We start from the raw sequence: 24,201 nt of genomic DNA, 5'->3' as shown, positions 1-24,201 counted from the left end.
TGCGCACCGCTTCCCGCCGCGGCACCGGCGAAGGGAACTACAGCTCCCGGCAGGCCGTGGGGCCACCGGGCGGGGCGATTCCATTCCCTCGGAGGCGAGGGGGAGCGCCCGCCTCCTTCCTCCTGCCCGCCGTTGGTGAAGCGGGAACGGGGCGTACCACGCGTGCGGCGTCCCCTGGAGGAGCCCTGAGGGGAGGCGGCGGCGCCGGGCCGAGAATGGAGAGCTCCGACCTGGGCGGCCGCCAGCACGGCCCCATCTGGCACCGCAAGCCCGGCCCGGCGGCGCGGCGGGGGTAACGGCGGGGCGGGGCGGGGGTAGGGCCAGGGCCTCAGCTCGCAGCCGGAGTTCGGGGCCGGGCCGGCGGCAGCCGAGGAGAAGAGACCGAGGGGAGGGGTAGGAGGGGGCAGGGCCGGCCGGAGCCCTCCTGGGCTTCTGCAGGGTGAAGGGGCAGACCGGGGGTGCCCGGCTCGATAACGGGGAGAAACGTTCCCGTGGAAGGTGGAGCAGGTTCCTGAGAAGGCTGTGAAACCTCCATGCTCAGAGGCGCTCACAGCTTGGCTGGGCAAGGGCTAGGCACTTACACCAATTCAGTTTTTCGGTTTTAATTGTGCAGAACGAAGTACCATGAGTGAGTTCCCAGAGTGTAATTAAAATGTGAAATACTACGAAAATACTGTCTGGCACAAGCTGAAGTATGAATGCTGCTTTGGGGTACCTCCATGGTAATCTGGATGTAGCTCCATGAACTCCTAGCTTTAGTCTCCTGGGTTTAGTGGCAAAGGAACTTTTGAAAGGCAGAGAGCGGGTGTTGAGGAAGTCAGGGAGATGCTGTAACTACTGTGATAAGCGCTCACATTTCAGGGTGTTTTTAGAATCAGAGGTCATATTTCACTTGAGGGAGTTTTTTATGATGTTAAGGACCTTAACATCACTAAATTTTAATTATAATTTAAAATAGCTTAACATCTTTCTAATTTCATTTTTATGGTCCTTCCCTTTTATTGCAGAAGAGAATGGGCTTAACAGGATGAGGTGCAATTAGTTTCATCACTAGTCCGTGCCACGGCTGCATGGCGCTTCTTTCAATATTAACTCACACTTTGTAGCGTACACCAGCAGTTGCATGCAAGTGCTGGGTTGCATATTCAGCTCTCTTAGAAATTGGTGTCTCAAATAGCTATCAGCATGGTCACATTATTCTGCAAGTGCCCTGCAGTCTTTAATCAGCCTGGCAATACCCTGTACAGTTTTAAATAGTTTTACTCTGAATTCACATCCCGGTCATGACAGACAATAATTGGTTTGCTCAGCGTTAGCCAAAAAATCCAGGAGTAGCAGATCCCCCAAATCTGAATGTCCCACTTACGGGAAAAACCTTCCTGTTACATCTTAGTCTGCACATGGGCGTCAGTTCTGCATCTGGCTCCATTTTATGCTGACAGCATCATACAAGGATAGAATGTGGAAAAACAGCAACTTTTCTTCCGTACTATCTCAGATGAATAATGTTAAAAATGGCTTCCTTTATGCTTTTGAAGACTCTGGAAAGAAGTAGTGTTAAAACCAATTTCCCTCCACATCTAATCCGAGTGGTTTCTTACTGTAATTCAGAGCTTCTCAGTTTTCTAGCATGTTTCCTTACAGCAATAATGAAGAGCCAGGTTCCCTACTGAGTGCTGAATTGGGCTTTCAGATACATTGGTAGATGATACATCAGCATATATGTTAGTGTTATTCATTAATAATAAAAATGAAAATCAGGTAACCAGGAGCCACATAAAAGACTCGTGAATGGTTGATTTCCCCTGTCTGCTTTACATGTTTCCTAACTATCTTCCAACATAGTGAATGACTGAATTTGTTTATTTTTTATATTCTACAATTATAATTATGTTACTATATGTTTTTATATTTCCATTGTTTTCATCGAAGATTTTTCATGCCACTCTTATGAATGATTAGTATTGTAAAACCATAAGTTTGGAACATTTTAATCCTAGGTCTTAGAGAAATACTTGATAATAAAACAATTCTAAATTTGGTTGCTTTGCTTGCTTTCTTCACAGAGTTATAGTAAACATAATTCATAGTGTCAAAGGATACCATTCAAAGACAATCCGTTTTCTGAATGTCGCTTTTGACAGTTCTGGAGATTCTCTACTCGCTGGAGACCACCAAGGCAATATATATGTTTTTGACTTGAATGGAAACAGGTAAGACTATTTCTATCAAGACATTTTAATTGTCTGGACATCTGTAATATTCAGCAGTGTGAAACTTACCTGGACAGCATGCCACAGGTTTGGTTTTAACCCTCAGTTTTCCATGAATGTGGAAATAGGTAGTAGTTTGCTCAGAACTGAAACCACAAGCCAGTCTCTCATGTAGGCGCCCTAAATATTATTTTATTAGTTTAACTGCTCCGAAAGATCAGAAGTTTGTAATTCTAAACTGAACAGACTGCCATGTCATAGAAATTAAATACAAGAAGTTATTCTTTGGACAATACCAATAAATTAATAATAAGAGCAATGAATTACAATAAACTAGACATTGTATTGTCTTTTGCAGAAATACGTTAATCAGTCTTTTCAACTTCACACTACTGAATTTTAAAATAATGCTGATTTTTAGATTTATTATAGTTAGATATTATTTATTTGCTCCCTTCTTTTGAGTTAATTTATTTTATTCTCGCAGTGAAATATATTGAAACTGATAAAGTTATTACTTCACTTGACATTAGGAACAAAAGTTTCCTAACAAAATGAGAATGTATCTTTAAATAGGTTCAACCTTGTTCAGCGGACAATGCAGGCTTGCACTGCTTTGGCATTCAATCTTCGCAGAAAGACAGAATTCCTGGTGGCTTTGGCAGATTATTCCATTAAGTGCTTTGATACAGGTAAGGAGAAATTTAAAGGCTCGCTATCTGGATTGCTGTGAAAACCTATAGATTTTTAGTTTTGATCTCAAATATTTTGTAAGTTTTTTTGATGGAAAATTTACTAGGTATTTCATGCTATCTGTCCAAAAAATAAAAATTTGGGCCCATGTGGGTTATAGTCCTGTGAAGAAATGAACCCTTTGCTTTATCAAAGTTTATTGTTCCCACAGAATCACACAGGTGTCAGTTTAACTGAAGTCTAGCACAGGATTGCAATTATGTATGTTAACTTTTTTAAGCAATTCTCTATATGTTTGCTTAGAATGAAGTACTCTATGTAAATTCAAACCAAAATCAGTTGGCAATATGTTAGTTTGTAACTGAACCAGTTATTAACTATATTTACATTAAAATATTTAAACAAAGTGACAGTATACACTAAAAGAGCTATCAATACTTTTGAGTATGCAAGATGTGTATCCTTGTTCAATTTAAAATTAGTCACAGGCCAGCTGCGTGTCTCTGTCTTGATTAGAAGTTAAATGGTGAAAGGCATTGACAATTCATTCTTAATAAATTAATCTTACCCTGTTAGAAAGTGCAGTTGTAGTGTCTCATATCATCTGGATTTAAATCTTTTTAAAAAGCCGTAGGAATCACTTATGTGCAATTTGAGGGTTTGAGTCTGATATCATCAGTGAAGATTTTAGTATAACACACCGTTTCTCAAAATAGGGGAAGAGTGAGAGTTAAGGTCTGAAATCTTCAGTGCTTTTTCCCTTCTCAACCACAGTAAAACCAAACTTAGATTCTGAATGCACTTAGAGAAATCTTCTTAATTATGCCACAGAGTCCTGCATGTTTATATGGTGCTGTTTCCAGATACGAAGTCATACTGAAGAATGTTTTAAAATATAAATGTTATTCACATAAGTCAGTATTGGGTGAACTATCCTTAGAGATGTATTAGATAATACTTGGTAGGCTCCATCCCCTTCTTTAGAAGCCATACTCTAATCCCATGTCATTCTCCCAGGTGATAATAGCTTTAAGGACTCAACTGCCTGTAAGCACAGCAGAAATTTAGACTGGCTTTATAAACTGCTTTATAGACATTTCCCATCCTTGATGCCACAGCAGTAGGTCAGCTGGAACCACCCCATGGGCTGTCAGGCAAACTACCCAATGTAAATAGTGTAATTGCCACAAATACAGTTTGGTTGCTGTGAGAAGATTAGCGGTCATGCAGTCACAAGTGGGAAACAGTGTAGTCAGAGGAACCATTTCCTTAGTATGCAATACACAGCATAAAAATGCTTTGGACTCTGAAAGAATTAATGAGGTGTTACTTTCTGACTGCCTCTCTATAGTCATAGCCTGTTGTCATTAAACCTTTCTTCCTTGCACCTGTAAATAGCTGCATAATCATTCATGCATACTGTCCACAAGTAAAAACAAGTGGGGAATTCTAACTAGAACATTCAGTCACAACTTCTAGAGATTACTGTGAGTGTTCACATCGGATAATCTGCCTACGGGGCATGCTGAACTTATCACAGTGTTGGTGACTTTTTAAGGTTGATTCTTAGGCTAAATTGAACAAGTCTGTGCAAATTGACTTTCTGTGTAGAACTGAGGATAACTTATGAAATCTGTTACTTGGAGATGAGATGGTTATGTTTCTCTAAGGTGTATAGCTATATGAAGACTGATACCTTTGTTTCTCGTTTGTTGGGCTGTGATGGTAAATGGTCATACACTAGGTGTGCTTAAAAGTCTCTTTCATAGTATAGTGTTGGCAATAGAGTAAAGCAGTAGTTGTTTCACTTTGAATGACTTTCATATCCTTTTCATTTTTTCATCAACTCCTGCAGAAACCAAGGAGCTAGTTAGTTGGATGAGGGGACATGATTCTTCAGTGTCTTCCATCTCTGTCCATGGCTCGGGCAGGTATGCCATCACTACATCCAGTGATACAGCACAACTGTGGGACTTGGACACCTTTCAGAGAAAAAGGAAGCTGAATGTTCGTCAGTCTGTGGGTATACAGAAGGTGAGTAAAGAGCAATGGCTAAAGGGTGAACAAGCATACCTCAGTAGGGGTAACACCGCATGTTAAAATCATAGTAGTTGAAAATATTTTTTAAAATACAGCTGATTCTTTTCTATGTTTTTTGGACATATCTCCTTAACTGTCATCCTGTCACATCACCCAGACTACTGGAGTCAGGACTCAATAGTTGCAGAGATCTGCTGGGAACTTTTAAGGAACCTCCATCTTTAGAGATACTCAAAACTTGGTTGGATATAGCCTTGACCAACCCAAGGAAGTTGAAGCAGTCTTCTAGATTGACTGTGCTTTGACCTGGGGATGGGGTCAGAGGATCTCCAGAGACTGATTACAACCTGAATGATGCTGGAATTCAAAGGTGTTGCTAAAAAAACAGTTTTGGTGTCATAATAGTAACTTCACTCACTACCACCTAACCCATTCAGCTGCTTATTCCAAAGTTGCTCTTCTTTCTATGCACACTAAGCACTGAATGTGGGAACAAACAAAGCTGAAAAGTAACTCACCGAAAAGAAATTGCTGCTTTTCAGCCTGGTGGTTTCTTTGCTTCGGTTTGCTGCACGGCCACTTATATTGGAACAACATAGGGGATGAGAAGGATGACATATTTCTGTCAGGGAGTGGTTTAAATAGGTCTCCTATAGCATTATGCTGCTTTAAACAGGTCTGCCTGCGCCACCAAATGTCAGACTTTGGCAGAAGTACTACAGAAAGTAGTGACGCAGTGCCTGAGCATTGCTTACACACGTGCTGCCCTGCAGTGAGTAGTCTTACAAACACCACTTCAAACCAAAGTTCTCATCAGGCTGGTCACCAAAAAGCCATGCTGATTTTGCAGAGAACAAGGCTATTCATTTACGTGCCTTCACCGTGTTCTAGGTCAGGCAGAAATTTTGTCACCTAGCAATTAATGTGGAAGATCATGCATAAATTTTTGTTTGTTTTATTAAAACTGTTGTATAGTGCATCTTGCTAAAATAATTACCATGTCTCCTCTCCAAAGATGGCTGCATTTCTTTAGTGGACAGGATTTTACTACTGCTCAGTATCTTTCTTTGTGTAGGGGCTTCATATTGATAAATGGCTCTTGGAATTTGATAGGATCGGGATGTTACAGTATGGAAACAACCTTTAAATCCAAACAATAGTGACTATGGTTGAATTAATAAATCACTGCTTGGGAATCAAGAGCCTGCACCTTTGGTTTGGCTTTAATATTTCTGATAGGACATTATGCAAATAATCCAATTTCTCTGGATTTAATTTTTCTGTCTTTAAAGTAGAGATTATGATAGTTATTCCCATGCCATGATTTAAGACATATAGATAAATGCTTTATTTAAGATCAAAATTATTGACTGCAGTCCTGACACTTACTGTCCAAAGTTGGATTCTTGCTTGATGTCTGAGCTATTGTAGTAGTGTCACACCAATCTCTGCAGTGTATTTTTTGGTGCCTCTTTACATAAGTCCAGCTGCACTCCAACATACACCTTCCATTAAGTTGGTATGGGGCAAAGCTAATTTAAAAAGACAGAGATTGAGCTGCTCACTGTAAGAATAGCAGGTGAAAAAAATGAGAAAGAAATGCTGAGAGAAGGGATCTATAATGACCATTTTCAAATCACCACTGCTTATTCAACAGCTGCTTGAGACCATCTTGTGGTACTTTTCTAGGGCTAAGCAGAAAATGAGGAACTATTCAGTACTCCAGTTTACCAAAATTTAAACTTCATCCATCTGTATGATAGGCATCTGCTTTCAATTCATTGTCTAAACTTCCTCAGGGTCCCTGAAGGAGGACAGGCCACTCTGTCTGTGAAAATAAATGACTCTGGTAGGTGAGGTGACTCTCCCCACAGGTAACTTTTGCTCACTGTCAAGTGACTAATTTGGCCTGAACATCTAACTTTCAGTCACTAACATTCAGCAAGATGAATCCCATGCCATGTATCCAGATTTACGGATTTTTAAGGCCCCAAGAGACCATTCAGACCAAAACTGAACTTCGTAGCACTGACTGCTAATCTCAGCCAGTGAGTACTTCACATAGTCCCTCTATGTTCAGATACCAGAAGACACTTTCAATTTAACCTTCAAAATTATAGATACAGGGAATTTGCTGAAGCTGCATGTGCTGCTGACAAAATAGAACCTCTGATCTGAACCAGTAATGTATCATTAAGCAAAAATGTATCTGATGACATCCAAAAATGTAAATAGTCCAATTATTTTTCTTATCAAAAGACATTACACATAAATAAGCATGTTCAGAATAATTGAAACAATATATTTACAAGCCTTTTGGTTTTATCTTCATTCATCCTCACAGTAAAATCTGCATTTCATAGTTGGAGAATACATTGCTAAACTTTCTACCATATTTTTTACTTTTATTTTACGGAAAACTAAGGAGTTTAAGTTTAAAGATGAGCGCTTCATAGAGTGCATTTGCAGGCTCTTGGTACTGTTTGAATGCTGAAGCTAGATTGTAGAAGATGCAACAAGCAGTTGCTCAGTGAGCAGTTCTGGCTCATGTCTCCCATCCCCTCCTGCTCCTGAGTTCATGTTCCCACCATTTATATTACATCTTCTCTGGCACTGATAAGAAACCTCCACAAGACGGTTTCACACATAAGAATAACACAGATAAAGGTTTGTGTCATTTCGGTGAGTTAAACTGGCTTAGCAAAGGGTACAAGGAGTTCTGAACTAGCGCAAGGGGGAACAGGCTGCCTAGGCTGTAAGAGGGGAAGGAGACCCGCTGCCTGCGGGACTGCAGCTGCTTTACGCAATGATAGTAATAGCCATACTGTCATAGTTTCTTCCTGTATTTTATTTTGCCATGCACTTTGGTCCAGTATAAAGGATACTTCCTTGACAGTACATTCCATATTTTTTTTCTTTTCTGTGTTCTTACAGGTTTTTTTTCTTCCATTGAGTAACACCATCCTCAGCTGTTTCAAAGATAATTCTGTTTTTGCATGGGAATTCGATACGCTTCACTGTAAATACCAGTTGCCAACTCCTGTAGAAGGTTCTGTATTACTTTATAAGGTCTTTGCAGTAACCAGGTAAATTGCTATTTTAAACATTCTAAAGGCAGACTACAAAAACTGTAGTTTTAAACCAGGTTTTCTTTCCTTATTGGTAATGTTTTATGGAAGTATTGAGCTACATACTAATGGAAAACTTTTGAACACTGCTGTGACTGATACAATAGCAGTTTTTATTACAGTCCCATAGCTGTTGAAATAATGTAAGTTGATTTTTAATGACCACTAAAATAAGTTTTAAACTATCCTTTACAAAAGAAAATTTTATTATTTAGGAGCTATTTTGTTCTTTCGGGAGAGCATGATAGGGGTAATTGCAGATTAAAAAATGATTTGAGGGCATAGAAAGAAATGTACAATCCCTCTCTTTTTAGCTAATACTAATTTAAATGATAGTATTCTGATGGAAACTTTACCTCATCTGCGATCCAGAGATGGCCGGATTTTTGTAGCTGGTGGAAAATCGAATCATCTTCACTTATGGTGTTTACAGTCAAAGCAGTTGATAAGAATAATCCAGATGCCTGCAAAAGTACGAGCTGTCCGTCATCTGGAATTCCTCCCTAACGGTTTTGATGGGGGCTCCAATCAGGTCAGTTTTTTCACAAAGCTTAAGACCGAAGTATTTGGTTAGTTGATTCAACACATACACTTTGAGGCCTTTTGGGGGACACTGGCGATATGGGCCCATACCATATAAAAGGAAAATTGCTGTGCTAGGTGTTTGCTCAGTTGCTCTTCTAGCTTAATAGAATGTCTTTGCTGAATTGGATATTCTTTGTTTTACACTGACAATATTAATTGATGAATCTTCATAACTTATAGGTCCTTGGAGTATTAAGTCAAGATAATATAATGAGATTTATCAATATAGAAACATGCAAACTTCTTTTTGACATTGGGAGTCATGAAGAGGGAATTAGTACAGCAGCGATTAGCCCCAATGGACGGTATATTGCATCAGTAATGGAAAATGGTAGCCTTAATCTGTACAGTGTCCAAGCTTTGACTCAAGAAGAAAATAAGGTAGAGTGTTTTACATTTCTTGAAACAGCAGTAAATCCCATTAAAGTTGATGCTTGTCTACATAACTTTTGTATGAGCAGTAGTTTGCAGACATGTTTTAGCGTACCATATTTAACACTGCAAATAAAGAAAAAGTAGTTTGTAGAGTTCCCTTCATAGTTATTCCTGCCTGTCAGGTAATATGATGTTTTTAAAGTTTATATATTGCTGTGTGGGAGGAGCGGGAGATGGTATTTCTCTCTACAGCAATTTATATAGACTAATTTCTCTTTGTAATGATGTTTTGGGGGAGGTGGAAACAGCATAATTGTGCTGCTTCTGTTCCGTTTCCTATAGGAAGTGTTTTGCAACTAATGCTCTCTTAAACTGCAGGCACAAATGGTGTTTTTGTTACTGTGATTTTGTTATTCTTACTGTGTTATTGGGTACTAGCATCCATCATTATGGCACAATCATACTCCTAATCCTTCCTAAATAACAAACATTCTAAATACTAGTTCTTATTTTATTAAAGTAATTTATTAATGGGAGTCAGGTTTCTAAATCCAGAATTCCATATATCTTTAATCACCGTGTCTTTGAAGTAAACAGTAACCAGCTCTGGATAATGACCGAGTTGGAGCTGGGGAAGGATGTGTTAAGATGTCACACATGCATTCCATTTGCACTTTTGCTGCCGGTTTGACATGAACTGGGATATCCACTTTGTTACTTGCTTGCCCAATCTCCAACATTGAATTAGTACCTTCCTGACGCTGAAGACTAATTAAAGTTTGTAAAGGTCTTTTGTATTCTTTTTAACTGGTGCTATAGAAATGCAAACTATTTTAGAGATATTGAGAAACACACTAAAGTAAATAACCTGAACAGTACATGATACACATTTATACTATCCCAATTATATTTTAGTGTTTGATAAGCAAGGAAATAACGTGATGTTTGACTTTGTTCAGTAGCTACATAAACCTTCTCACAGTCTTTCTAGTTTATCACGGCAGTTTTATTTAGTGGCATACTTACTGAGGAGTATACAGTCCATATATATTTATTTATGGTATAAATGTGTCTCTATTCTTCTTGCTATGACCATCAAGCTCAAAAATATGGCATATAAAATAGAGTAAGCATCAAGTTATAGTGTTATTTAATCTGTCTTACAAGATTTTAACCGAGGTATTTTCACTTAATATTAGCCTCCACCACCTGTGTTCAAAGTTGTAAAAGATTGGTCCAAGTGCACGTCCGAGGCAAATAAACAGACAATGAGAGTCACTTCAGGAAGGTCAGAGTGGCTTTGGAAATCCAAAAGAAGCAAAATTCAAACCAGATTGCTAAAGCTGCAAGTGAACACATCACTTGAAAACAAAGAGGTAGGAAAAAGTTGCAAATATTTTGTTCTCCAGTCTGCAGAATTTAAATTTCATTGCAAAAAAAATACTTAGCTTACTTTAAAGAGTAAGTTCAGGCACTTACTCACTTGGACGTATGAGCAGAGAGGAGATTAAGGGAGTTTTAGTACCATTTCCTCTCTGTTTAGCTCACACTCCTGTATTATGTGACAGCCAAAGCTGCCTCCAGTCAGCTTGGGGTACCTCTGAAGTTGTTCAAGCAACTTGACACGTTTGGATATTTGCTAGATCTGCTCTGCTTCCCTGCTAGCAAACTGGCATCTCTAAAATGTCTGCCTAGAAGCCATTTTATTAATTATTTAGAAGATGCATTACTGTTACATTTCTTTCCCTTCTGTCATCACTGTGCCATCTTCTTTCTGTTTTTATCTTGCATCTCATATGTATATATATGTATATATATATATACACACATCTGTATATATACATAGCTGTAGCTACATATATATCCTCCTGTAAAGATTTGTCACAATATGATCTATTCCTTATGTCAATATTCGTTATAGTTTGGCTATATCCATCATTTAATCATATATAGTTTAGTCATTGAGAGTCTGATTTGCTTCTGACTGAAATCAATGGCAGCTGTTCTCCGAGTTCAGCAGATGAATGATCTTTGGAATTATCTTTTTTTTGTTGAAATACCTAGGATTATGTAACAGATAGCAATACACATTTATTGGGGTTTTTTAATATTATGTTAGGAACTTCAGTATTTAGCTATCATCAGTTAAAGTGCAAGAAAAGAGATTATGAAAGAGAAATGCTAACATTTATCGTTGATTCCCTATTTTATAGAACGAATTGCCAGGTGGATTAAACAAGAAACGTCTGCAGGCTTTATTGAAAGGATTTGGAGAATATCCAGCAAAGTACAGGTATGTTTGTGTGCATGTTCATGCTTGCACAAAATAAAATTGCTTGTGTTTACTGGCCTATGAAAGAGAAGTTGCTTGACTAAGTCTGCATTTTATTTGCAGGATGTTTGTTTGGCGTTCCTTATTACAACTTCCTGAAAATCACTTAGCATTCAGTAGCCTAATAGATAAGGGTACCCACAGTGCTTTTGTGACTATTCAGAATGAGTATCCCATCAAAAGTAGAAAACTGCTGAGAGTTTTACAGAGGTAAAATATATATTTATATTTATTTAAATATTATATATTTTTATTTTCACATAATGATCTGAAAGGTATCCAATACCTGGAATCAGCTGTAAAGAAAATTCTAAAATGAAATAGTAGTGCCCTCATGCGATTTTGTTTTTATAACTCGTATAATCCTGCATCTATTTTGAAGTTTACAGTCTTCCTATGTTATAGTTCTAAAATGCATAATATATTTTTGTTTGGCTTTGGATCAATGCTTTCTGCACCTTTGTTTGCCTTTGCATATAGGACCTTATCAGCTCTAGCTCACTGGTCTGCTATCTTTGCTGAGACGCCTTATATTCCTTTGCTAGCATTCCCATTTGTAAAATTATTCCAGAACAACCAGCTGATCTGCTTTGAAGTTGTTGCTACAGTAGTAGGTAAGCAGTGATTTTAAAAACTCAAATATGCTGCAACATGTTTAAGCCTTCCCATGCAAAAGAGCTTTTCCCAGTGAAATGAATGAGATGTTTCCTAAGAGGTCACCACTCTATTCTAAAGGTGTTGACAGGCATTAATATGTAGAGCAACTGTATGCTTAAAACAAAAACCTGCTTGTAAATAAAACAAGATATTAGGCTTTTGCAGTGTTTCTAGCAAAAAGCAGTTTAACAGTACTCGTAAACTCTAATCAGCAAAAACAAATGTATCTAGCATAATTATATAATAATAACTAAAATCTCTGAGACATGGGAAAAGTAGACACACACACACCCACCCCCTCACCCACTCCCAGTCAAAAGGGAATGATCTCTTTTAAGGCTTTACTGTGTTTAGTTGTCCTAAGCATGTGGTAACTCAAAATTAGACATTTGGCTGAAAGCTGGCTATGGCTGTCTTCTGAAGAAACATTCTAAATTAAAGTGCTTTACACTTAAATTAGTTGTTGCAGCTGCTGCTAAGGCTACAGAAGACATGTGCTGCCAAGCATACATACCCACTTTGCAAACACATGCTGTTAGTGAATAAGTATCCAAGTTTACAGAAATTATTCTTAGTCTGTTAAAAATTACTTGATACAGGCTGTAGTTTCATGAGACAGAAATACTGGTTTAAGTATTCCCATCTGCTTCCAACCACTTAGTCCCACAGCACACAGACTTTTTTTCATTTTATTGTTGAGCCAGATTAGTTCCCCAGTCTGGTTCACAGTGTACTGACACGAACACTCATGCCAGTGCAGCTGGAGGAGCAGTGTACTGTGGCAATGTTTTAGGAATAAATGCTAGGAAAGAGGAGAGACAGGAATATCTTAAATAGGTTATGCTGCCTAAAGCTACCTCTAAAATTCATAGCCTTTGTATCGAAACCTTGCGGTTGTCTGGAGTCTTTCACTATGGATTACAGGGGATTTTGTTGTCTTTTTTCTTTCAGTTAATTTTTGTCAGCACTGGTTTGAGTATTTTCCCAATCCTCCAGTTAATATCCTTAGTATGATGGAAAACGTTTTGGCACATCATGACAAAGAACTACTTCAGCATTTAATAAAATACAGTGTGACTTCACAGGTAACTTCCCAGCCAAGTTTTGTATATAAAATGTCACCGCAGTGAATGATTGTGCATTAGTCTTTTATTTTGACATAATTCTTTTCTGAGGGAATTTTCATTAAATAACAGTGAATGATATGGGAGTGTAAAGAATGTTTCATTGCTTTCCTGCAGCTTTTCCTTTCCATGATCATAAATATCACGTGCTACTGTAGTTCTCAGAAGTCTTTTGCTTTCAAGTCCACATTGTTTGAAAATCTACTCATCAAATTATAACTGTACTTTTTTTTTTTTTAAGTAGACATAGGTGTGATGAATTGATTTTGTAATCCCTGTTTATTATTAGGGATGATTCTAGCTTCACAAATCTAAACAGAAGATTTAGATATCCAGTGACATAAAAAAATTTATTTATAATCACCCCATATTAATTTTGAATGTTTATAGTGGATGATAAAACTTATCTTCAAATATCCTGATTTAGTTCCAGTTTCTTTCATAAATCAATAGATTCTTGCTATAAGGCAAGAAAATTTAATATTATTTCTTTTAAAGGAATGGTAAAATTGTATTAATGGATTAATTTGTCAATTTTCCCAAATAATGTAGGTTTATGCATGGCCTCTTCTAGAAACACTGTTCTCTGAGGTTCTAACAAGAGAAGAATGGCTGAAAGTCTTTGACAATATTTTCTCCAACCATCCTTCATACTTTCTAATGATTGCTGTTGCCTATATTATATGTTCCAGAGCTCCCTTGCTTCACTGTAATCAAACAGCGGATTTTGAGGTAAACGTCTTCATATTTTAAGTCAGTCATATGAAAGTGTACCTACAGAGACATATAAAACATTGTATCTGTTGTTAGAGGTGATGTTTCATTTTCACATTAATATATTATTACATGTTTCGGAACAATGTCATCTAGTACCTGACAAATATGCAATAAGTGAGTAAAATATTGAGCAATTTCCTACAGTTTAATTCAATGAGTTGTTTAAAAGCTTTCATAAGCTTTCTAATGCCACTAAAAGCCATTTTCTAAATGTCAGTAGTTCATCAACCACAAAATAATTCTGCATCTTTTTGGGGGATCTAATATGGACTTCTACCTGTGGATACAAGACACGGTCATTTTGTCATGTTGTTTCATCCTTTCAGATTTGCAAAATTAGGCAGTATTATTTGACGTTCTCTGAAGCTAAATGAAAATGTTTCCTTTGGTTTAGCCTTCCATGGGAGGAGGAGGTTTTTTCATATGAAAGTGTCTTTGTAGGCAAACAAAGGGTTTCACCTTGAAAATGTGTTTGAGAGCAGTCAGTTTGACAGACATCAAACAGACAACATTATTGCTACATTTAATAATAACCAATTTAAAGATCTTCTTGGTGAATAAGATCTTTGACGGAAAGAATAGTCCTTCAAGAAAAGGAACTTCCAAGCTTCATGTTTGTACACCAGAAGTCACGGAAGGTTTATCCAGTGGTAGGAGTGTCTGTGCAGTCAGTTGGATGCTCTAAATTCACACCTAGCTTTCCAAATCCCTTATGCAACTCCATTTGCCAAGAAGGAAAAGAACCAGAGCATACTTTTACAACTTGAATAGGTTTAGGCCAAGTCATTTGAGCTGGTGATATTTTACTAATCAGTAGGGCTAACTTAATAATCCCTTTTTAAATCAATTTTTGAAATGTCGATCTTGCTAATTTACCTCATTATTCCTAAATAGGTATATTAAAAACGTGCTTAATCCTTTATAGAACGTAAATGGAAGCATGTCTTTTACAGTATTTCTTTCATCATCGTAACAACCTGGACATTAATGTTGTGATTAAGGAAGCTTATCATCTTATGGAGGCTACACCACTAGATATCCATCCACAACGTATGCTTGATGACTTCATACCACTTACAAAAGGACAGTACCCTGTATTTAATAAATATCCCAAGTTCATTGTGGATTATCAAACTCAGGAACGGGAGAGGATCAGACAGGATGAAATTGAATACTTACGAGAAAGGTATTAATGGGAAAGTTGAAGATAGTATCAGACTGGGAGGGACAGATGGTCACAATTGCCTTCTTCTGTTGCAATGTATATGCTTGAGAAGAGAGAAAATTAAGAAAATTCAGGAAGATGACTTTAAATAGCTGCTAAAGGTTGTTACTTGGTTTGACACATTTTTAAGTTAAAACAGTAGTCTTATCTTAAAGAAAAAATGTTTGTTAATTCACAGAAAATACTGGACCACAAATCTTCAAACTTGAAAGTTTGTAAGTCAGAGCCTCAACCTCCGTTGACCTTGTAGCATCCAACTTTGTGAAGGGCCAGGACTTCTCAGCTCGCTATTGAAATCAGTGGGTACCATGATTCCAAGGCACCTTCAGAAACATTTTTTTTGTTAAGAATGTGAGGGAGAAAATATCTGCATCCATCCGAAATGCCCTGTTGTCTGTAACAGTCAGTATTGTAACCCTTCCTCGTGTTCTTTATCAGTACATAAAGGAGATGCCATACTCTTTCATGACATTGCATTTCAGCAGGTCTTTGCTAGTAGAGTCATCAATTTCTAAGTAATCAAGTAATTTCTTGATACCTGCCTTGAATTATTAATGTGGTTTTCTTCCATTTAGACAATTAGCACATGAATTAGAAGCTAAAGCACAGGAACGGAAAGCAGAAGATGAAGCCTGGTATCGAAAGCAAGAATTACTTCGAGAAGCTGAAGAACAGAGGCGAAAAAAGCTACTGGAAGAAGAAGAGAAGCTGGCAGAACAGAAGCAGAGGTATTACAATATTAGAAGCATTAGGAGCCTGGCTGCTGTATCCTGCTATTACATTTTTAACCATGAGTAAAGGAGAAATAACCACTAATTTGTATAAATTGTAATGTGGGAAAACAGCATGGTCTGGTGGGTCAGATTTTGGTATGGGAATGAAGTGATCTGGGTTGTATTACTGCCTTGCCTGAGGGAATACAGCAGATTAGAGGCCAAGTCACTTCATATTTTTGTCTCAGCTCCCAGCCTTTTGTCTGGTGTCTTCGGATTGTGAATGCTCTTAAGCAGTCAACTGCTGTGTGTTTGCACGCTGAGACTTCAGACTTGCACTGTGGGCAGACTCACACTGCAAATATAGAAGTCACAGCATCAGTGACTGTACACATTCTTGCATTCCTAGTGGATTTAGAAAAAAAGACTGCTTTACACATCAGTTGCTGAGCAGAGTTGTGATAGTACTGAAGCTGAACTGTTAGTTTGCACATTTTGCAGTTGTGAAGGTTTAAGAGAATTTCAACATCTCCATAGTTTTTTAGAACTACAAGTAATCATACAGTCATTTATATTGGAAAAGACCCTTAAGATCAAGTCCAGATTTTAACCTAATGCTACCAAGCATATCACTAAACGATGTCATAAGGACTGCATCCACAGGCACTTCTCTTAAACGCCCGTAGCCTATTGAATCAGCTGGGTTGGTTTTTTTTAAAAAAGAGGGCAGTGAGCCTTTTCTTTGCAAACCAATTGAGTTTATGGTTTTGTTCCTTGAAAGAGTTTGATATTTTCCAGATAAACTTAGGACTAATTTTTTGCAGAAAGAGGTACCAGGAAATGGGCAATTATTCTATGGAGTAGTTTCCAGTTCTGGATCACTGCAATAGTAAACGAATGCTTATTAAAGTAGAACAGAAACAGAACACGGGACTTCAAAGCTTAACTAGGGACATTGCCATTAGAGGATGTCTGTGTGTCTGTGAATTTAATTTTGTCCTGTAAATGAAAACTGGACAATTTACAAGAATGAAAGTAACTCTCCTAAGCTTTGTAAGTTGGAGATTAGCTCATAGTAACTAATGGATAACTGCAGTGCAAGTTTGTGCTCTTTAGTACCGACCTCTTATGTATACAAGTTCCCTTGTTTCTGTTTGTTTTGGCTTTGAAGACTAGCAGCTGTGAAAAGAGAACTGAAAGTAAAGGAACTACAATTTCTAGATGCTTCAAGAAGGCGTTTTCTGAAATACCAGCAAGATCAGCGTCAAATGGAACTGAAACGTCTTGATGATGAAATTATGAGAAAGGCTGAGTGTTGCTCAAGCAATTTTTTTCTTGAAGGTTTATTAGTAAAAATAAACAAGGGAAAAATGCGTAACTAAAATTTCAGGTGATATACTGTGATTTGTGAGCCCAGAGGTGTATTTAGCATGAGATGGACTGCTTTCAGTGGTAAATGCATAATTTAACAGTTTTATTTGGCACTTACTATGTTCCACTGGCTTGTTCTAACTGGCAAAATTCCTGAGAAAAGCCAGATTCATCTGTATATTGGCAGTGTTGGAAGATGTAATGAGGTCCTTAAAGGACTAGTGAATTCTCAGCTGTCTGTGGGCTGAATGTCCAGATTGCAAATTAACTCTGCCATTGATTGAGAGGCTCCACAGTGGCCTCTGGCCAGGCCTGGCTCTGGTCCCATGTTGCTAGCTTGAGCACCATGGCATGCAGATGCTGAGAATGGAAGCTTTTGAACCTCATGAGCACAAATTGAGTCTTTGCAGGGCCATTCCTCGTGTCTCGGCACCACACTTTGCCGAGCACAGGGCAGCTGCATCTACGTTTCCACAGTCAGGCCACTGTAAGATTCGTTAGCTCCAGCTCAGCACAGGTTCTGCCAGGTGCAAAATGGCCACTTACCAATCCGTGTACTGTCCTCCGCAGCCTTCTGGGTTCAGAGACTTCTTATTTGATTCAGAGCTCTATCTGTCAGGTTACTAGCGCTAGATCAAGCTTGAAACTTCCCTAACATGCTTGGCCGGATGCAAAACTATTCCTGTGCCTCTTCTCCACCTTTCCCTGTACTTTTGATATGCAATATAACAAGAGAAAGTTAACTAGAACTTAGAAGTAGGGTGTGGCTTAGGGTTTTGGACATTCATCTTGATACTGTTTTTTTAAGGGAGAATAATTTCTCCTTTACAGTGTTTTCATGTGTTTCTCTTCTCTTCAAGGCATCCATGAGAGAGCAGGAAACAGCTGCTACTGTTCAGGATGTTGAAGTACAACGGATGGAACTTGAGTCACAAAGGCAGCTTTTCGAACAGGTAATTATTGGGGAACTATACAGATGTTTATATTTAATAGCTCTTCCTTTGCAGTTCTCATACTCGGTTTTGTTCATTCACCCAGACTTTATGAGGAAAAAGGGGGCCTTTTTTTTCTTTATTCCTCTCTGGTACCTTTTTTTAAAATAAACCCTCTGTTGATAAAAGCATTAGTAAAACTCACTGCTGTCTGTTTTGCTGGGAGAAAATACTTGTATCCTCCCCGTTCTATTCTTTTCCTGTGGAGAGGTATCATTTGGTTGCTTCTGGGTTTAGCACTGTGCTAAGCTGGTTGAGAGAAGCAAGGAATGTGTAAATAAGAAATAAGTCTATAACAATATGTTCCTCATCCTAGAAACTCCCACCTTTTCGTCTGTGATATCCAGATACATCTACATTCTCTGGAGAGAACAGCATAGCAGATTGTTGTAGTTGATGAAAAAATGTCTAATTGCCAACATCATTAAGCAAAAAGGAATGGATGGTTCATGGGGAATGTACATTTCCTTTCTCAAATAACTGACTTATAGTTCAGAAAGATCACTATTCAACTATAAAGGGTTTTTATCGATAATACTGTTTAAAGTTAAATATGGGTTAATTATTATTAATAATTGTTACAAATGACTAAAAAGGAAGGCTGCCAATGGAAAGCTTTAGTAATATCCATTTTGGTTAGAAATAGTAAGTTAAGTGCTTAGAAATCACAGCTACATGTGCCTAACTTGTGTATGTGCAGATCCAATGGAATGCAAGCAGAAGTGGATATCCAGCTAGCTAACCCTTATTCTGAAGCATGTGTCTGCTTATATTTGGCTTTTTAAAGCTTTTGGCCATAGACTTTTTATAACCCATGCTGAGCATAACTGGGCTAAATTACTTTTAGCATGTATTTATTAGATACACAGCCAGCTGTATTGCAGCTACATAATGCAAACCAGGGCAGGCTCATTTGGGTTCCAGTACATGTAAAGTTGGCTGTTTAAGGGAACTAACTCTACAGTGATCATCCTCTTTAGGGTAAAAAGGTAGCAGTTATTTAACTAACTGAGGATATGTGTCTTCCCACAAGAGTCTGTGTAGACAGACTTTCCCTGCTGTGCCCTGAACTGACTGTTTCACTGCCGTCAGTGAGGGGCTGTATTCAAGCTTAGAAGGCAGTGTATGTTAACTTTGCATCAGTACCCTGCTGACACAGCTCAATAGATGCCCGCAGGCCTGGGAAGAGGTTATGTCTTCTCCAGAAAACTGTAGATGTGCCCTGGATGAATGGGAAGAAAAGGTGGTGAGAGTTAAAATTCTATTTCTAGATCTACTGCTAATTTGTAGTACTTTGGCAAATCATCTCTGCATTCAAGCTGCAGATGTGTTTATTGTAAGTCCTTGTGCCATGAAACACAATTTATATTTGTGAAACGTTTTGAGGTTTTGGCTAAAACATACCATAGAAGTGCAGAATATTTTCATGATGATTCTAATTAATTTAAGTTGGAATTCTGCTTCTATGCTCCACTGTAATCCTGGGAGTGGAATTACATCAGTATCAATCTGTGAGACCACTGTGATGACTTGGGTTTAGTGTAATTCCAAGTGGATAAAACAGCATGGACTATCACTTTCTTGGACAGTTATGATATGTTGTGGGATGAGATGTGTGGATATACCAAAATATTAGCTTAATGGAATTTTAATAAATGTTAAAGAGACAGAATTACAAATGTAGGTTAGTAGCCAGGCAACGATAGTTTATGTTGTGTGTTTGGCAGCATCTAATCAAAGATCAAGAGGCAGTTACAAAGGAGATCAAAGAAGAGATGGATACCTGTCGAAGAAAGGTGGATCTGGAAGATCATCTTGTTCAGAGATTGATGGAAATAGAGAGAGAAGAAAAAGAGAAAGCTCAGAGAGTAAGCTGATTGGATCCTAACATATATTTTGCGGAGTTAGTATGCTAACTAGTACAAGTAGTACTAGTTAATAATATTTTAATTGCAGTTAACTAGTTCAAGTTAATATGATAATATTTTCTAAAGAAATTAATTTCTAAACACCTTTATTAATAAATTATGACGGTATCTTTAAAGATTTGAGGTTTTCAAAAATCTGACTGAAGTATCCAAACAGCTATATAATACTGAAATTCTCTGGGCCTGCCATGAATATTAACTTTTCTTTACTTCTCAGAACTCAGAAGGCATGTTAGATTCAAAAGTGCCTTTCAAAATAGTCATCCTCCTGTTAAGGAACATGTTTTGTTTGTAACCATAATAAAACAAAAGTAAGCCTCAAAGGAGCTTTCAGTTGGTAGTACTTGGCAGGAAATTCAGCTGTAGAAGCTGTCTTCTAGATCACAGTAATGAATGTCTACAGCTTGACATTAGGAATTGTTCAGATTTTCAAGCTCAGAACTTATAACATGCACAGTTGGAAAAATAGTTGCAGCTAACCCACTGCCCATATGCTTGGCATCTGCATTTATATTTTGTCTAGAAATAAACATATGGGTCTGAATTTTTGTAAACAGCCTTTGATTTTTGGAAGCAGATGGATGTGGGTGGAAGTATTGGCATCCAGGTATCAATCTTATGTTAACTACACCTGTAAATCACATGAAACCCATGCTAGGAAAGCAAAATCCCCAAAATCAGGGAGAGAGTTGATGCCTCATCCAGAAGATTAAAAACCAAAAAAAAAAAAAAAAAAAAAAACCAAACAAACAAACAAGAAAAGACCCTCAGTAAGGGAAAGAATAAGAAGGATGAAGAAGAAGCATAAGAAGGCCCTGACAGATGAGACAGCCTGCTGTAAGGAATGGAGGGGTAGCACTGCAGGTGCAGTCTCCCAACAGGGACATCTAACAGTGATACTGGAGAACACCAGTTTATCTTACTTTAGCTATATGTAAGGCTGCGTATTTGAAATAAACTAAATGGATTGCTGGTAAGGAAGATGTTTTATTAGGTGGCTGAAGAAAATTTAGCCAAAGCAGAGCAGAAACGCATTGACACTGACTGGAGGTTGGAAGTGTTGCATAAACTAAGGCGAGATGATCAGGACCGTGAGAAGCGTTACCAAGAGATAGCCAAGCTCCTGCATGACAACAGGGTGAAAGAAGCTGAACTGCTGAAGGCCATGAGGGAAGCAGAAGAAAAAAAGGTATTTGCATTATTTATTTTTCTAAGTGGGACTGGCACAGATCTAACTGTCTTTTGCCCACAACATACTAGAGCACAAAACTGAAAGGTATTGAAGAAATATTTTGTTAGGAATCTGCTTTCCTGTTTTGACTGGAAGTTTCTGGAGTCACTAGAGCAAATTGCTGAGGGTATTTTAGGCTAAAGAAAGCATATTCTTAATTCTGTAAATTCGTCTAATTTTTTTAATCTGATTCAAGACTTTTACTTTTCTCCAGGTGTTTGAAGGAGAAATTTTTCAAAAAGAAACATTCACTCAGTTTAATAACATACATTTTGATTTAAGGGTGGAGTGTAATCTGTAATAATCCAGATGGTTTTACTTGTTGCTTTTTCCTTGCAACACATCTGTTGAAGGTATATTTAATATCTCTGTTGCACAGTGGGAAGAAGTTACACAGAAGAAAGCTCAGCTGGAAGAAGAGCAGAAGGCTGCTGCTGCTGCAGATAAACACAGGAAGCAGTTTCTAGAAGACAAAATGAATGAGGCATTAGAATTGGCTGAAAAGCTGCAAAGAGAAGATGGCTATTTTGGTGAGCATATAGGTAATGCAGTTAGGGATAAACTCAAGCTTAACTCCTTTACATAAGTACTTTTTGGCAGCATTCTTTCATGAAATTAATATATCAGGCCAGACTCAAAAAGGAATCGCAGTTTAGTATCTGTCAGATGCAGCAAATATAAATGGCAATTTTGGTAGGAGCACAGGTTTAGCTCAGCTTAAGCCAATTGTAAAATTGCATCCCTTAGATATCCTCTGTCAAATAATGTTGTGTGATAACATACAGTATTGTACCAACAAGTGACTTTGCCAAGTGTTTGTTCACAGAAAAAAACATTTATGCGCTTCCAGAACTGGCCCGTACATCCTTCTCAAATGCTGCGTGTGTGTGTTTTTGCAGATATTTCTCCTATTTCCCCATCTCTGCACAGCTTACACAAGATTAGTGATTGGTATTAAGAGCAGGTGATTGGTATTGCTTTGGGCAAACTTTTTCAGACTTTGCCCTTATTTACATAATGTTTTTAATATGGAGTAATTTGCAACTGCAAATTATTAAAATGGGTGTCTCCTCCTAAAACTGCAAGTACAAGTAGCCATATTCCGCATGATCTTAGTGGCCCATTTGTCAGAAGATTAATTATATAGGAAGAAACAGCACATGTGGAGCTGTAATTTCTTAAAATGAAATGCAGTGATGCATAGCTTTGACCCATAGAGTGGAAACATTGGCTTCTAATTCTGAGCAAATTGTACTTGCTGTTAGCTGGAGTGAGTGATTGTTTCCATTTTGCTTCCTGGAGAAAAAGTGTTTCACCTCAAGCTAGAAAAATTCACTAGAAATTTAAACACTTTTAATTTACAAAGAATCCTTCTCTCCATTCCTCACAGAGAGACTGCGTGATTTAAAGGCCAGACATACAGAGAGAGGGGTAGAACTCCAGCAGGTGCCGAGGTCTGGAAACATCTGTCTGAATGATTTGTCTGCATCAGAGTCATCATCATACAGTAAGTTTCTAAGTTAGGACCCTGCTTTCTTTCACGTTTAATTTCAGACGCATTACGGGAACACCTCATTGTGCGATTGAGTCGTTACTAGCTGTGTAGGTGTTTAGTGGATAGTACACCAGTTTATTGGTGTATTCTATTTCACACCTGAACAAAAAGTCTTTACTACCAGGGGCAGCACAGGTAGGAAGTACCTGAAGTGTGTCACATTATGAGAGTGGTCCTATTAAACCTCATCCTAGTTTAGTCCCATTCCGACCCAAGCATTTTACCCGTGCTTTTTCAGTCTTCAGTTATGTATGATTTGGGGATGTTGCGAAGACGTAGAACTGTCTTTCCTCAAAATCTTACTGAGAGTTACTGTCAAGAATTAGTCTGTAATGATTTCCTCTGTGCCATCCTGGGCACCATGGCCAGTGAAAGCACAATTTAAAATCTCATGCATCTTACGTACAAAATTCTGCACGCAATGGGAAACACCCATCCATGGACCTGCCACAGTGACCCATCAGCATTTGACAAAACTTACTTTCTAAGAACTTGCTTTTACAGACCTTAGGGCCACCTTGCATACAGCAGTACTAATAAAACAGCATTTCTATGTCAGAGATCTGTTTTCCAATAAGCATTCATAGTATTTATGGAAAACCATTAGTTGCAATATTAAGTCTGAGTTTCTTGTACTCAAGTGTCTTTGGACAGAAGACAAGAACTGGCGTGCCAAGAACGGGAACTGATGGCAGAAGTCAGGCAGCTCAGACAAAAGCTAACCTCACAGGCTTGGACTAGACATCCTCCCACTTGTTTCCAAGCTACAACGTGGACACCTTGAGATGGTTTGCTCTGGACTTCAGCTGTACTTTCAAAATATAATCAGTGAAATACTAGATATGTATAATGTGATTAAGGACTGATCCTAGTTTCTTTATTATAAAAGTCTTTAGAAATATTTTTATATAAAAATATTAGTTAGAAAAGTGTGTGTAGTTTGTAACTTTCTCATTATTCTCTCAGTAACTATAACGCTATTTTTACTTCTATAAAATAAACTCACTTTTTACCACTTGCAGTATTTCTATACTTTGTTCTGGTGGATGCCATGACTTGAAGAAATCAACTACTCTTAAAACGTTGGTTTTGTCAGTGCTGTGTAAGTGGATTCTAGAGGTTGCAGCAGGGAAATTTGCATCATTCCTTTTCAAAGGAAAACGCAACAGGCAAAGATCACCTCTGGGAGGCAGGAGGAGTAGATGAGAAAATTGCCTTTTCCTGATGATTGTCTTTGAGTTTGCATCTGATTATATTTAAAG

At 38.0% G+C, this 24,201-nt stretch overlaps 1 protein-coding gene across 6 annotated transcripts; it reads left to right on the top strand.

The window, feature by feature from the left end:
- Positions 1 to 132: 132 nt before the first annotated feature.
- Positions 133 to 24,190, top strand: TBC1D31 (TBC1 domain family member 31). 6 transcript variants are annotated; one of them, XM_042785741.1, is made up of 22 exons: positions 133 to 292; positions 2,145 to 2,213; positions 2,790 to 2,905; positions 4,762 to 4,940; positions 7,881 to 8,032; positions 8,447 to 8,606; positions 8,840 to 9,040; positions 10,234 to 10,410; positions 11,248 to 11,327; positions 11,430 to 11,576; positions 11,847 to 11,980; positions 12,975 to 13,108; positions 13,700 to 13,879; positions 14,878 to 15,110; positions 15,725 to 15,877; positions 17,034 to 17,169; positions 18,094 to 18,186; positions 19,953 to 20,093; positions 21,148 to 21,342; positions 21,764 to 21,926; positions 22,775 to 22,891; positions 23,581 to 24,188. In XM_042785741.1, exons 1-22 carry the CDS (start codon positions 216 to 218, stop codon positions 23,721 to 23,723), a joined length of 3,180 nt encoding a protein of 1,059 aa, XP_042641675.1. In that variant the 5' UTR covers positions 133 to 215; the 3' UTR covers positions 23,724 to 24,188. The 6 variants fall into 6 exon arrangements, with proteins under 6 accessions (XP_042641675.1, XP_042641674.1, XP_042641673.1 ...); XM_042785740.1 differs by having other exon boundaries at positions 2,067 to 2,213; positions 21,764 to 21,914; XM_042785739.1 differs by having other exon boundaries at positions 2,067 to 2,213.
- The last annotated feature ends 11 nt before the right edge of the window (positions 24,191 to 24,201 follow it).

This window comes from Tyto alba, unplaced genomic scaffold, assembly GCF_018691265.1.
Source record: "Tyto alba isolate M040663 unplaced genomic scaffold, T.alba_DEE_v4.0 Super-Scaffold_9, whole genome shotgun sequence".
Taxonomy (NCBI): domain Eukaryota; kingdom Metazoa; phylum Chordata; class Aves; order Strigiformes; family Tytonidae; genus Tyto; species Tyto alba.
This window is presented reverse-complemented; position numbering and strand designations above follow the sequence as displayed.